Below are 13078 nucleotides of genomic sequence, written 5' to 3' on the forward strand. Positions count from 1 at the left end.
CTCCCAGGGGCCCTTTTTTTGTGTCATTCCCATTAAAAAACATGTTTCAAAAGTAGTGGATTTTGAATCTATGTAAGGAGAAAGAATTGAAAAAGTAAGCTCTCCTTGTATTTTAATGTTCATTTTAAGTAAATCATCATGCAACTGGACTTTGAGACTGGAAGAAAAAAAAAAAAAAACCTAACCCGGTGAAAAGAAACTGCGCTCTATGAGGAAAACACCACCACCATGGCTGCAAGGTGAGTGATCCTATCTACCTGTCCCAAGAAGCATCAGTACCCACAAGGCTTTTGTCACTGTCAGGGCCAGAAGTCATAATCCTCGTCCAGTTTCCTTTTGTCTTGGGTAGAGAGAAATAAGCTAAGAACAGAATGTGGCCTAGTGGTTTACATCTGCAGCACGTGCTCTGTGTTGGATGCAGGTGCACTCACCCCACCGGGTGCAGGCTCCCCTCATCTGGGGCACACTGGGTCCAAGGGCCACCCTCCTGGCAAGCGCACAGCGGACAGCCCAGCCTCAGCTACCATGCATGGGAAGGCGCTGGGGGTACTTGCCGTATCTGGAAGCATAGTCTGGTCTAGGCACCAAAATAATTTTCTGGTAAACTCTGCAGAAAGGTTGGAGTTCAGCATCGAAGGGGCGCCGTGTGGTCCCCACAATCAGAATCCGGTCATCTGGTTTCAGGAGTTTCAGGATTTGGAGAAGGTGTCTTTTCAGGCGTTTAGGTTCATTCTGGGAGAGAGAGAGAAAAAAAATGGGTCCACATACAGAAAAAAAGAATGAAAAAATGAAAGAAAATTTACTTAGAATGTGTTGCAGCATCGTTTGTTAAAGTGATTGCAAAGCTCTGACAAACACAATTTCTTAAGGTTTATCCTGGGATGGGTCTTGGAATGTGCTTCCTAGCATGACCCAGTGGATTTTAATTGTCAGTGTTTCCTTTCCTCAACCTCTGGTGTCCAGATTTAGAGGGTGGGAAGGAAGGAAGCACCTTGACCCTAGGAATGGGAAGTGGTGGCTGATTTACAAATGGAAGGAAGCTCACTGGGACTTGTAATGAGCTGTGGTGCTCCCATTTTCCTGAGTTGTTTGGAAGCTGGACACAAGACTTCCTTTGCCGATTGCTGAAACAATGAAGAGCCCAGCTCCTGCATCTCATGTCTGAAAAATACCTGGTTACATAAGATTGTGAAACTTATCTCTCTGAAGCAGTTGGGAAATAGTTTGAACCTGAATTATTTTAGTATAATCTCAGAACTAATGAGGGAGAGGAACGAACGAGGACAGGCTGGCTGTTCAGCACCCCAGGGAGGACGACTTCCAGCCCGTGGGAGTCAGATCTGACCATGTTGCCATGGGCAACAGCCTGGCCGCCAGTGAACCTCGCCCCCAGTGCAGACAGCAAAGAGGAAGCTTCGGAAGGAGGAGCACACCAGGGGCAATGGTGAGAGCCTCTGCAGAGACTTCCCAAGCACAGTCGAGGCCATTTTTGCTCCCATTTGGCTGATGGCTAATGATGTTCCTGCATCTTTTCATGTGCTTATTGGTCATTTGTGTATCTTATTTGGAAAAATGTGTATTTAGATTGTTGGCCCACTTTAAAAGTTGGGTTATTTGTCTTTTTAATTATTGAGTTGTAAGGGTTCTTTGTAGGTTCTATTAATAGATAGAAAACCCTCAATATTACATGGTTTGCAAACATTTTCTCCTGTTCTGTGGGTTGTCTTTTCACTTTCTTGAGGATGTCCTTTGCAGCAAAAAAGTTTTTAATTTTGATGAGGTGCAGTTTTTCTTTTGTGGCCTGTGCTTTTGGTGTCATATCTAAGGAACCACTGCCTAATCTAAGGTCACAAAATTTATGTCTATATTTTCTTTTAAGATTGTTCTAGTTTTAGCCCTTATTTTTAGGTCTTTGATACATTATGGGTTGATTTTTGTATATGGTGTGAGGTAAGGGTCCAACTCTTTCTTTTGCAGGTAGCAATCCAATAGTCCCAGCACCACTTATTGAAAAGATTATTCTTTCTGCATTGAATTGTTTTTGCACCTTTGTCAAAATGAACTGTAATATAAGGCTTTATTACTGGATTCTTGATTGTGATCCACTGATCTATGTCTCTTCTTAGGCCAGTACCATACTGTCTTGATTGTTGTAGGTCTGTGGTAAGTTGGAAAATGAAATTGGGACATGTGAATCCCCCAACTTAATTTTTCTTTTGAAGAATGTTTTGGCTGGATCTCTTGAATTTCTGGATGAATTTTAGGATCAGTTACCAATTTCTGCAAATAAGCCAGCTATTTCATGGGAATTGCATTGAATATGTAGGCCAATTTGGGAATTATTGCCATCTTAACAAGATTAAGTCTTTCAACCAATGACTACAAATGTCTTTCCATTTATTTACGCTTCCTTTATATTTTTCAACAATGTTGTTGTAGTTTTCAGAAAAGTCTTGCACTTCTCATGTCAAAGAACTTTGTGAGAATAATTTCTTTTATTTTTGAGACAGAGTCTCGCTGTGTCATCCAGGCTGGAGTGCAGTTGCACAATCTCTGCTCATTGCAATCACCACCTTCGGGTTCAAGTGATTCTTGTGCCTCCTGAGTAGCTGGGATGGCAGGTACGCACCACCCATGCCCGGCTCATTTTTGTATTTTTAGTAGAGACAAGGTTTTGCCTTGTTGGCCAGGCTAGTCTCGAACTTCTGACCTTAAGTGATCTGCCTGCCTTGGTCTCCCAAAGTGCTGGGATTACAAGTGTGAGCCACCGTGCCCAGCCCTAAGAACTTTGTGAGAACAATTTCTATAGAGTGGTGGGGGCAGCAAGCTGATGGCGGTGGGTTGAGGGGTGAGACTCGCCTTTAAGGAACAAAGCAGGTGGTGGCAGTGACTGGGCATGTGGGGTGCACATGTGAGCTGCCCAAAGAACAATGGAAGTAGGACTGATCTGAGGGTCCTGGTGAGGCTGGAGACTGAGAATCCATGGGGCTAGAGACATACCTGCATGGTCTGTGCCCATCCTCAGCAACCCAGTTGCCATGGTGATGGCAGTGTGATCCCTGCCCTTTCTGAGGCAGGACATGATACTGCTACCTTTGTGTCCTGAAATGGCAGGGACGTTTGAAATGAATCAGCCTATTTGGCTAACATTGATCCTGGGCAATGTCCAGAGTGACATCCTTGCTGACGGTGAGGTGCAGTCCCATGAAGAGGGGACAGAAATGGTTGTGTCATTCAATTGGTAGTTCCCCTACACTCAGATCACCCCTGTTCCAGTGCAGAGCTGTCCATTATGCACGAGACCTGTGCACTCATCAATCATGCCAGCAAACCACCCCACAGTCACCTGGCCACCTCCAAAACCGCCGCCCCTACCGCGGGGCCTGCCAGTCCCTCACAACTGTATTTCTTTGGGCAATTTCAAATTAGTGGCTAGCATCCACGCAGCAATTTCAATTTGCTATTCTGCAGTTAGCTCCACAAAACAACCGCCACAGCCAGCCCCCAGAAAGCAGCAATTCCTTGGTGGAGGCACTATCGTGATGTCAGGGAGGCGCTTGCTAGATGAAGTAACAAAGGGTAATGGGGCAGAAAATGCAGGAGCAGCCTGTGCGCCTCATTCTTTACCGCCTTCGCCTCAGACACAAACAACTGACTGAGTGCACTCAAGGCGCAGATGGGAGGGGACACTGCTCTCCTTCTAGGAGGAGGAGAAAGGGAGCGGGCCTGGTCCAGGTGTCTGCCGGGGGCAGGGGTGTGTTTGTAAAAGTGGCAGGGGTTGGGGGGGCGCCTACTTGGAGTTTGCACTTTGCTGAAATTCTAGAGGTGTGAGGGCTTCTCTCAAAGGTTGCTGAGGACAGTGAGAGGGGAACAGGAGTGTGGGCAGGAGGACAGAGAATTCCAGAGTAGGGCCCATTTGGTTCTAAGACAGGAGGGCCCCAAAGGCAGGTTTTGGGATGATGTTTAGAGCAGCCCCAGGGCTGAGAGGGCTGCAGGGATGCGGTGTGGTTTAGGTGCACCAGGAGGGCTGACCGTATGGGCAGAAGGCGAAGCTGGTGGTTTGCCCTCGGTGTCTTCCAGCCCGTGCTGTGCATGGGCGGGAGAAGGTCCTGGCCTCTGCATTCTGGCAACCTTGTTTCTGAATCCCAGCATGAGCCCTGAGCAGCTGTGTGCCTTCTGGGAGCCTTTGTTCTCTTTTGTGACACAGAGAAAACAATGCCTTCCTCTCAGGGTTGCTGGGAGTTTCCCTGACATATGTATTGTGCTTGGGAAAGAGGAGGTATTCAATCCACGCCCCCCACCACCGCCGGGGTCCTCCTTTTCCTGTCCGCAGCAGTGTCCCTGCACTCGCGAAGTTTGGCTTCCATGCTCGGGAGGCGTCACTGGTCTTCGCCATGCCCCATCCCCGGGGGAACTTCCTGCCTCTGACTGTGGGAGGGGCCTCACCCCAAAGGCAGAGGTGCTGGAGGGTGCCTTCAGTCACTGTGGATTTTCAAGGGGATTTCCCGGAATCCCTTAACCCCAGGGCAAGGTCGGCCCTGCTGCCTGTATGGCAGCTGTAGCTGGTGGAGTGCCAGCCTCCTGGATGTTCTTCTTTGTGCCTCTGTGCCCTTGGGATCAGGGCAGTCTTTGGGACAGAGGCCAGGGCAGGTGGGAGGAAGGACACTGGGCTCCCTAGGTGGCTGAGTGATGCAATGAGGAGCCAGTTACAGTGCCTCCTGGGCTCCTCTTGCCTGTGGATGCCTCTGCTGCCCTTGGCTTTTGGTCACCTTCAGAATGTGGACGTCCAGTGCTCATGGCTACCTGGGGCCCTGGTGGCTGAGGATCTTGGATGAGACAGAGTCTCAGAGGCTGGGAGGCTGGGAAGGACAGCAGGACTGGCCCAGTCATGGCCCTGGAGACGCGGGAAGGCAGCAGGAACTCTGCAGCCCTGCTCCCTGAGGGCAGGCCCCGCAATGCTATCACTGCATGGTGCAGGCCGAGTGGAGCTGGAGTTCCGTGTAGAGCTGGGCATGCACAAGCAATGGTTTCCTCCCCCGCCCCTCTCCTGCTGCAGCACTGGAGCCAGGGGTGGAAATACTGGGGGTGGGGGGTGGAGGATGGTGTTCATGCCTCTTGCAGCTCTGAGTCTGGGGTGGCTCAGGTCCCCTGGTCGGCCTTGCAGATGCTCAGGAAGCTGGGGTGCCCTTTGGCTTGCAGTCCCCTAGGACTTATCCCAGGATGTGACTCCTGGTCCTCAGTGCAGTTGACCTCCCCAACAGACGACGGACTCCTCTAATGGGAAGGGAACCGAGAAAACGTCCAATTCGTCCACAACAAAGACCATGCCTCCGGTGGCCTTCATTTCCTACAGGGACAAAGCGAGGCATGGGCAGGGTTTGCGCGAATCAGGGACGGTGCTGAGAGGTTCGCTCTGTGTCAGCAGCAAAAGGGCTGATTCAGGGCAGGGTTCTGCAGGCTCGGCTGCTGCTTCATGGCTTTCCGTTCCCTCCTCAGCGGGCCTCCTTCCCCTCACATCCACTCCCTTTATGCGAGGGTGTCTACAGGGCCTATATTTTATTCCCTGCCTCCAGCTTTCTCTCAAAGGCCCCCTCTCAGCACTCCTTCCCCAGTGCTCCTCTGGCTCTCTCAGGAGGAACATTCCCATTCCCTTTGCTCTCCGAGACTCAGACGTGCAGTGAGCAGACAGCCTCAAGCACTGATGGCAAGCCCAGGGCACTGTGGGAGAATGCAGGGGGCTGCATGAACTCGGAGTCCGCGCAGGCTAAAATGCTTTCATTTAATAGTAAAGGAAGCGGAGGCTCAGAGAGGTTAAGTTACCTGTTTAAGGACACACAGCCAGCTGTGTGAATGCTGTGCATGGCTGGCGTGAGTTCCAGGCCAGTGTCTTCCATTCCCCAGGCTGATGTGTGGCGGGAGAGGGAATAGCCCCTGCCCATGAATGAGCCAGGTTTCTGATAACTCCAGGTGTGTGACACCTGGGACGAAACACTGCCCTACATTTCTCTTAGACGTGGGACCTGGTGGAGAGCCCCGTCATTCCTGCCATCCATTTTGCATAACTACTTGCGGACCTTTTCAAGTTTTTATGCAATGCAGCAACTTCGCCAGCAGAGGGAGCGAACTACTAGAATCCCAGATTAAATAATAAATGAGTTCTCTGAACACTTTCTGAAATGACAGGGCAATCAAGGCTCATTTGGGGAAGAAAAGATTGAGCTTCCACTCTTTATCCAAATCATCTCTACCTGCGAAAAGTGATGTATAATACATAAGGATCAAAAGTGATTAAAATCCTTATGAATTTAATCAGAAATTCACAGTTAACCACTATTTGCTTTGGTGCAAATTGATGTGGAATAACAATCTCGTGTATCTGCACATTTTTTTTTTAACTTGTGGGAAATTTGCTGGTGATTTGTGGGGGGAAGTGGCGGGTCGGGGGGACCATTGAAAGGAGAGAAAAGAAGGAAGGAAGCAATTGAAACAGGACTCCCTGGAGGCCCCGAATGCTGTGTACTTAGCAGTTCTGTTGAGGATCTTTGTTCATAAATTTTGGGTCTTTTGCTATTTATTATGATGAACAATAGGAAATCCTAATAATAACTCCTATGTGTGCCATTTGCTTTAACTGAGCAGAGTTCTCTAAATTGTTCGTTACCTCTGAATCGTATGTTTGGGTGGAAAATCCCTCTCCCCTTTCTTCCACGCTTTCTTTCCTTTCCTTCCAAACTATGCCTCATAAAGTCAGACCACAGAACCCTTTCAAATACAGAGAGGACAGACAGACAGAGACCACTACAGAGAGCCTCTGTGTTTCCTTACTTGCTTGAAAAGGCAAGGCCTTCTTGAAAAGTAGAGGTAGGCCCTGGTAAGGGCCTCCTTTGGAGGAAAGAAAAGGCCAAAGTAAGGCATGAGAAAGTCCTCACCGTCTTTTCTGCGTTGGGAACTTTTTTGTAGAAAGTTTTTTCTGTGTCTTCAATCCACACCACGGAGGGCTGGAGCTGTCGAGCCACCTGCAGAGGAAAAGGCAGGGCCCTGCTTGTAAATGCACTTCCCTCTCAGGTGTGCAGAGCCCTGGTTGTAAATGTGCTTCCCTCTGGGGTGTGCAGAGCCCTGCTTGTAAATGCACTTCCCTCTCAGGTGTGCAGGGCCCTGCTTGTAAATGCACTTCCCTCTCAGGTATACAGAGCCCTGCTTGTAAATGCACTTCCCTCTCAGGTGTGCAGAGCCCTGCTTGTAAATGTGCTTCCCTCTCAGGTGTGCAGGGCCCTGCTTGTAAATGTGCTTCCCTCTGTGGTGTGCAGAGCCCTGGTTGTAAATGCCCTTTACTCTCAGGGGTACAGAGCCCTGGTTGTAAACATGCTTCCCTCTCAGGTATACAGAGCCCTGGTTGTAAATGCACTTCCCTCTGGGGTGTGCGGAGCCCTGGTTGTAAATGCACTTCCTTCTGGGGTGTGTAGAGCCCTGGCTGCAAACCTGCTTCCCTCTGGGGTGTGCAGAGCGCTGGTTGTAAATGCACTTCCCTCTCAGGTGTGCAGAGCCCTGGTTGTAAATGTATTTCCCTCTGTGGTGTGCAGAGCCCTGGTTGTAAATGCACTTCCTTCTGGGGTGTGCAGAGCCCTGGTTGTAAATGCACTTCCTTCTGGGGTGTGCAGAGCCCTGGTTGTAAATGCACTTCCTTCTGGGGTGTGCAGAGCCCTGGTTGTAAATGCACTTCCTTCTGGGGTGTGCAGAGCCCTGGTTGTAAATGCACTTCCTTCTGGGGTGTGCAGAGCCCTGGTTGTAAATGCACTTCCTTCTGGGGTGTGCAGAGCCCTGGTTGTAAATGCACTTCCCTCTCAGGTGTGCATCTGCTCTCCCAGGAGCAGGGCGAGACGCTCCCTGTCCGGCTCCTCAGCTGTGCTGCACAGGCCCAGGAATGTTCTGCAGCTGGAAACCTGCCCCACCACGTCCCCTCCTTCACAGCAGCAGAAGTCCCCCTCCCTCCCTAACCCCTCCTCTCTCAGTCCTGTTCTGACAGGCAGGACAAGCTTGAGGACAAACATTCTGCTCTAGGACCCCAACATCCTCTCAGTTTGGCTTGAAAGAAACCCCCAGTTTTCTGCTGAAAATGAATGGAGAACTGGGCCATGAGTTTTAATTACCGCCTCTGGCCGTTCCCAGGTTTATTCAAGTTTGCTTACCATGAGAAAAACCCGTTTCAGCACTCGGGCCCCCACGAGGCTATTTGTTCATCTCTGTTTGGCTGTGCCTTTGTGGCCCAGGCTCCCCCTGAAAGGCGGCTCCGAGCCCCTCTGGACAAGCAGGGCCTCACGACAGAGCTGGGATGGGACTTACCGTGGGCCCGTGAATAATTGCTGTACACCTAACAATCTCTTCAAAGCACCCCCATGATAGCGAAGTTCAGGTATTTTTGCAACAATTTGTGCTTTGTGCGAAATTGTGACAGATAAAAGCCGTGGTGAACACAGCGTTATGTACTCCTATTTTTATATTTCTTAAAACATCATTAAGGCAGCAGGCATGATTTTAAACCAAGACAGTCATTCAATGAGTGATGGAAAAATCACTAGGGACACTCCACTGTGTCTGCCTCCCCGTCATTATGTACGAAGTGGCAAGTCGGGGCTATAAAGCAGATTATGCACCTTCAAAGGCAGAAGTGGGCACTGATTGAACTGGATCCTTGCGCTGGCCCAACGCCTGGGCCGGCTGCATTCCCAGGCCCCAGCACACACGGACATTCAGAGAGAAAAGAGTGCCAGCCACAAACACTATTTGGTAGGTGTTGTTTTGCAGACCCAGAGTCACAGAATTTAGGAACTCAGAATCCCAAATTTTAATCCTGATCCCTGAGCCGGTGTGGTGTGATAACTGCAGTGAGTGAGCTGGCAGACGTGTGCCAGGCATCAGCCACCCATGTGCCCAGCATCACACATGGCCAGAGCCAGCACACACCTGGCGCTGCCTCCTCCTGGAGGCCTTCGCACATGTGGAATAACCTGCTCATCTCATCTGAACCCTACGAAGCAGGAACCACTGGTATCATCCCTGTTTGCAGACGAGGAAACCGAGGCTTGCAGACGTTAAGTGACGGCCCTGGTCACACAGGTCCAGTGTGGCAGCAGCAGGACTGGAGGCCAGGCTGGGGGCTGGACTCTGTGCTGGCACCTAAGGCAGCCTCCATGGGTTCCCTCATCTACTCTCACCACCACTGTGAGCGGCCAGCCCTAGGACCTCTGCTTCGGAGCTGAGAACTGAGGCCCCAGAGACGAGCAGGTGGTCATGTTACAGTGGGGAGCTAGTCCGGCATGAGCAGGGCAGGAGAGGGCTCCTTCCAATACATACACACACCAGCAATGTCAGGTGACCATCCCATGACGGGTAGGAGGTTGTTTACTGTCTCTATAATAATCATTGGTCACAGCCTGCACTAGCGAAAGGCAGTCTCCCGATAAACAGAAACACCGGAAGCTGGCGATCAGCAGCTTCCCAATAAGATCTCAGGGGTTGGGCCAGTGGGTTCAAGCCTGCACATTAAGAGGCAAAATGGTGGTGTTTAAGTGGTCTAGGACCTTCCAGGGACATTCGACTGGTAAGGGAAGAACGTCTCAAGTGAGCATGTGCATAGCTCCAGTAAACACACTGCGCATGCTCCCTCCCGGCCACTGTGCATGCGCACAGCACACCCCAAGGGAAGAATCAGGGGAGAAGGGGCGAAAGACCCCAGAAGCACGCCAACATATAAAACCCAGGCTGGAGTGCAGTGGCGCGATCTTGGCTGACTGCAACCTCTGCCTCCCGGGCTCAAGCGATTCTCCTGCCTCAGCCTTCCGAGTAGCTGGGTTTACAGGGGCGTGCCACCACGCCTGGCTAGTTTTTGTATTTTTAGTAGAGACAGGGGTTTCACCACTTTGGCCAGGCTGGTCTTGAACTCGTGACCTCAAGTGGTCCGTCCGCCTCGGCCTCCCAAAGTGCTGGGATTCCAGGCGTGAGCCACCGCGCCCGGCCAGTGCACCTGTCTTTCAAGTCACCCACCCTGCACTCTTCCAAGTATCCCTTCCTTCCTTTCCTTCCTGCTCTAAAGCTTTCTAATAAACTTCCACTCCTGCTCTCAAACTTGCCGCGCCTGGTCTCTCCTTCTGCCTCCTTGGTCCAATTCTTTCTTCTGAGGAGGCGAGAACTGAGGTTGCTGCAGGCCTGTATGGATTTGCCACTACTAACATACTTCGGTGCCGCATGACTTGGATACGTTTTGCTGCTAACAAAACCCAAACCCTCATCTTTAAATCCCAGAGGCCTCACCCTCTTCCTTCATGGGCCGTCACTTCTACGTCAGATACCAGTAAATACACTGTGTATGTTCCCTCCTAAGTGCTGGCAGGCCACTGTGCATGCGGACAGCACACCCCAAGGGAAGAATCAGGGGAGAAGGGACGCAAGACCCCAGAAGCACGCCAACATATCAAACTCAGGCTGGAGTGCAGGGGTGCGATCTTGGCTGACTGCAACCTAGAGCACCAGACCTCCTACCCTTCTTTCTGCTAAATGTAGGGGTGACCTGCATTCGTGGGCATTTTATTTTGGCCTTGCCACTAGGATTTTATTTTTTGGCATGATCAGGGAACATTTTTACACTGCTGATGGGAATGTAAACTCGTACAGCCGCTGTGGAAAACAGTGTGGAGATTCTATAAAGAAGTAAAGGTAGAACTACCATTTGATCCGGCAATCCCACTACTGTATCTACCCAGAGGAAAAGATATGAAAATGATACTTGCACATGGATGTTTATACTTGCACATGCAGCACAATTCACAATTGCAAAATTGTGGAACCAACCCAAGTGCCCATCAGTCAATGAGTGGATAAAAAACTGTGGTATGTATATGCGATGGAATACTACTCAGCCATAAAAAGAAATGAATTAACAGCATTTGCAATGACCTGGATGAGACTGAAGATTATTATTCTAAGTGAAATAACTCAGGAATGGAAAACCAAACATCATATATTCTCACTAGGACGCAAAGGCCTAAGAATGACACAATGGACTTTGGGAACCTGTGGGGAAGAGTGGGAGGGGGGTGAGGGATAAAAGACTACAAATAGGGTGCAGTGTATACTGCTCAGGTGATGGGTGCACCAAAATCTCACAAATCACCACTAAAGAACTTACTCGTGTAACCAGATACCACCTGTACCCTAATAACTTATGGCAAAAAATAAAAAAATAAAAAAAAATCAAAATCTGAAATCTCAAATCAATGCGTAGGTTATTACCTATAGCACCTGCCAGTGGACTTGAGAAGCAAGTCTATTTCAAAGCCTAGCCGAGAAGACTAGCTGATGAGGAGAAACACCAAGCCGGGTGCTTTGCCCCTGAGCTTTCATCAATGAAACAGACAAAATGCTACAGGAAAAAGGAACTCTCTCCTCTTCTCTCTTCATCTTTGATTTTTTAAAAAAAAAGCTTAATAAAATCAGCTCTCTGGTAGATCACAGCAAAGTATTACGTGATTCTCTGGCTTAAACATTCTGTGCTTCTACAAAGAAAGCTTTTGCATAAAATGTAGATTCGAAGGGGCCTCTGAGTTCTGGTCAGTGTGCAGCAGAAAGTCGCGGCGGGAGGGAAATCCAGGAGAAAATGCAGGGCGTGCTCAAGGGCCTTTGGAAATGGAGCTCGACGCTGTACACTGAACTGAGCTATACTGATCCCGGCTGGGCACCATACCCTCCGCTAGAGTAGCAAGGGCAGGAAGAGGAACGGGATGGGTCCTGTCCGAACAGGGTCACTCCAACCGGGAAGCGCACCCAGTCAGGAGCAACAGCACCAGGTGGTGTTGACAACAACACGTGCTTGGAAGCTGGAGAAAAGAGATCCCCGTGCGCGGAGTCTCACAGCAGCAGGTAAGAGAGGAGGGACCGAGTACGAGCCTCTTTCTTTCACTGACAGTTCCGTGCTTCTCACTGGGATCACCCGGGGAGCTTTGGAAACTACGACCTCCAGGTCCCAGTCCTGGAGATTCTAGCGTGACTGGGGTGTCGTCCGGCATCCGCAGTTTTGAAAGCTCCCCAGATGATGCTGAAGAGCAGCCACGGTCAGGAAGCCCCACCCGGAAGCAGAGATGTCTATTATGCGCTGGCTTAGGCACAGGTGCCCAAAGACCCTGCCCTGGTTTCTCTGCACTCTCTCAATACCACCTCGAGGGCTAATCTCATCCACTCTGGTAGCTTCAGTTGGTGTCTACGTGCTGACCACACCCAAATGCACATCCAGAGCTCCAGGCCGGAGGTTCCCATTCCCACATGGAATGGGAAGCCTCAGGAGGCCACCTTCCCTCCCTCCATCCTGCCGCCTGCCGGTTCCCTGTGTGACTCTGCTCCTACCCAAGCCAGAGGCCTGGGTATCCACCCTCGTCTCATTCCCCACGCCTAACAACCCCACAGTCTATTCATGGCACTTCCTAATCCCTTTCAACTCCAAGTCTTCCATTCTCTCAGCTCCTTGGTGCAAGCCCCCAATTTCCTTCCAACATGGCCTGGGCACTGCTGCCAAGGGACAGAGCTGAAGAGCGAGGAGGGGGCAAGTTCCAAGGGGCCACTGTTCCCTTACAGCTATTTTAAGTCAAAAGCTTCCCTACTTTCAGCCCAAAAGTAAATAAGAACATGGGACGTTGTATGTAAAAAGGTTTACACTTCTTAGAGAAAAGATAATTTGTAATAACAAAGACAAGACCTTATTTTTTTCAGTACCTCTTAAGAATCTTAGTTTTAGAATTGAAATCAATGGAGAAATCATCTTCACATCAACAACTGTCTCTTCAGATTGGATAAAGAAAATGTGGTACATATGCACCATGGAATACTATACAGCCATAAAAAAAGAACAAGACCACGTCTTTTGCAAGAACATGGATAGAGCTGGAGGCCATTATCCTTAGCAAGCTAATGCAGGAACAGAAAACCAAATACCACTTATTCTCACTTATAAGTGGGAGCTAAACAGTGCAAACACATGGACACAAAGAAGGGAACAACAGGCCCTGGAGCCTCCTTGAGGGTGAAGGTTTGA

General features: G+C 49.9%; 1 protein-coding gene and 1 long non-coding RNA gene across 18 annotated transcripts in view; one reads left to right on the forward strand and one right to left on the reverse strand.

Annotated features, from left to right (window-relative positions):
• Positions 1-13078, forward strand: part of LOC139357261 (uncharacterized) — a 108322-nt gene that overhangs the window by 89137 nt on the left and 6107 nt on the right. For all 7 annotated transcript variants that reach the window (XR_011610163.1, XR_011610168.1, XR_011610167.1 and 4 more), the window contains one exon: positions 130-239. This is a non-coding gene — a long non-coding RNA (uncharacterized lncRNA). The remainder of the gene's footprint in view (positions 1-129; positions 240-13078) is intronic.
• Positions 1-13078, reverse strand: part of LOC105473857 (IQ motif containing with AAA domain 1) — a 188358-nt gene that overhangs the window by 13767 nt on the left and 161513 nt on the right. For 10 of the 11 annotated variants that reach the window (XM_011727983.2, XM_071073635.1, XM_071073631.1 and 7 more), the window contains 2 exons: positions 6930-7016; positions 555-732 (listed from right to left, as the gene is read on the reverse strand). In XM_011727983.2, coding sequence (XP_011726285.2) covers positions 555-732; positions 6930-7016 — 265 coding nt within the window. The remainder of the gene's footprint in view (positions 1-554; positions 733-6929; positions 7017-13078) is intronic. The other variant, XM_071073633.1, reaches the window with a different exon arrangement.

This window comes from Macaca nemestrina, chromosome 11, assembly GCF_043159975.1.
Source record: "Macaca nemestrina isolate mMacNem1 chromosome 11, mMacNem.hap1, whole genome shotgun sequence".
Taxonomy (NCBI): Eukaryota; Metazoa; Chordata; class Mammalia; order Primates; family Cercopithecidae; genus Macaca; species Macaca nemestrina.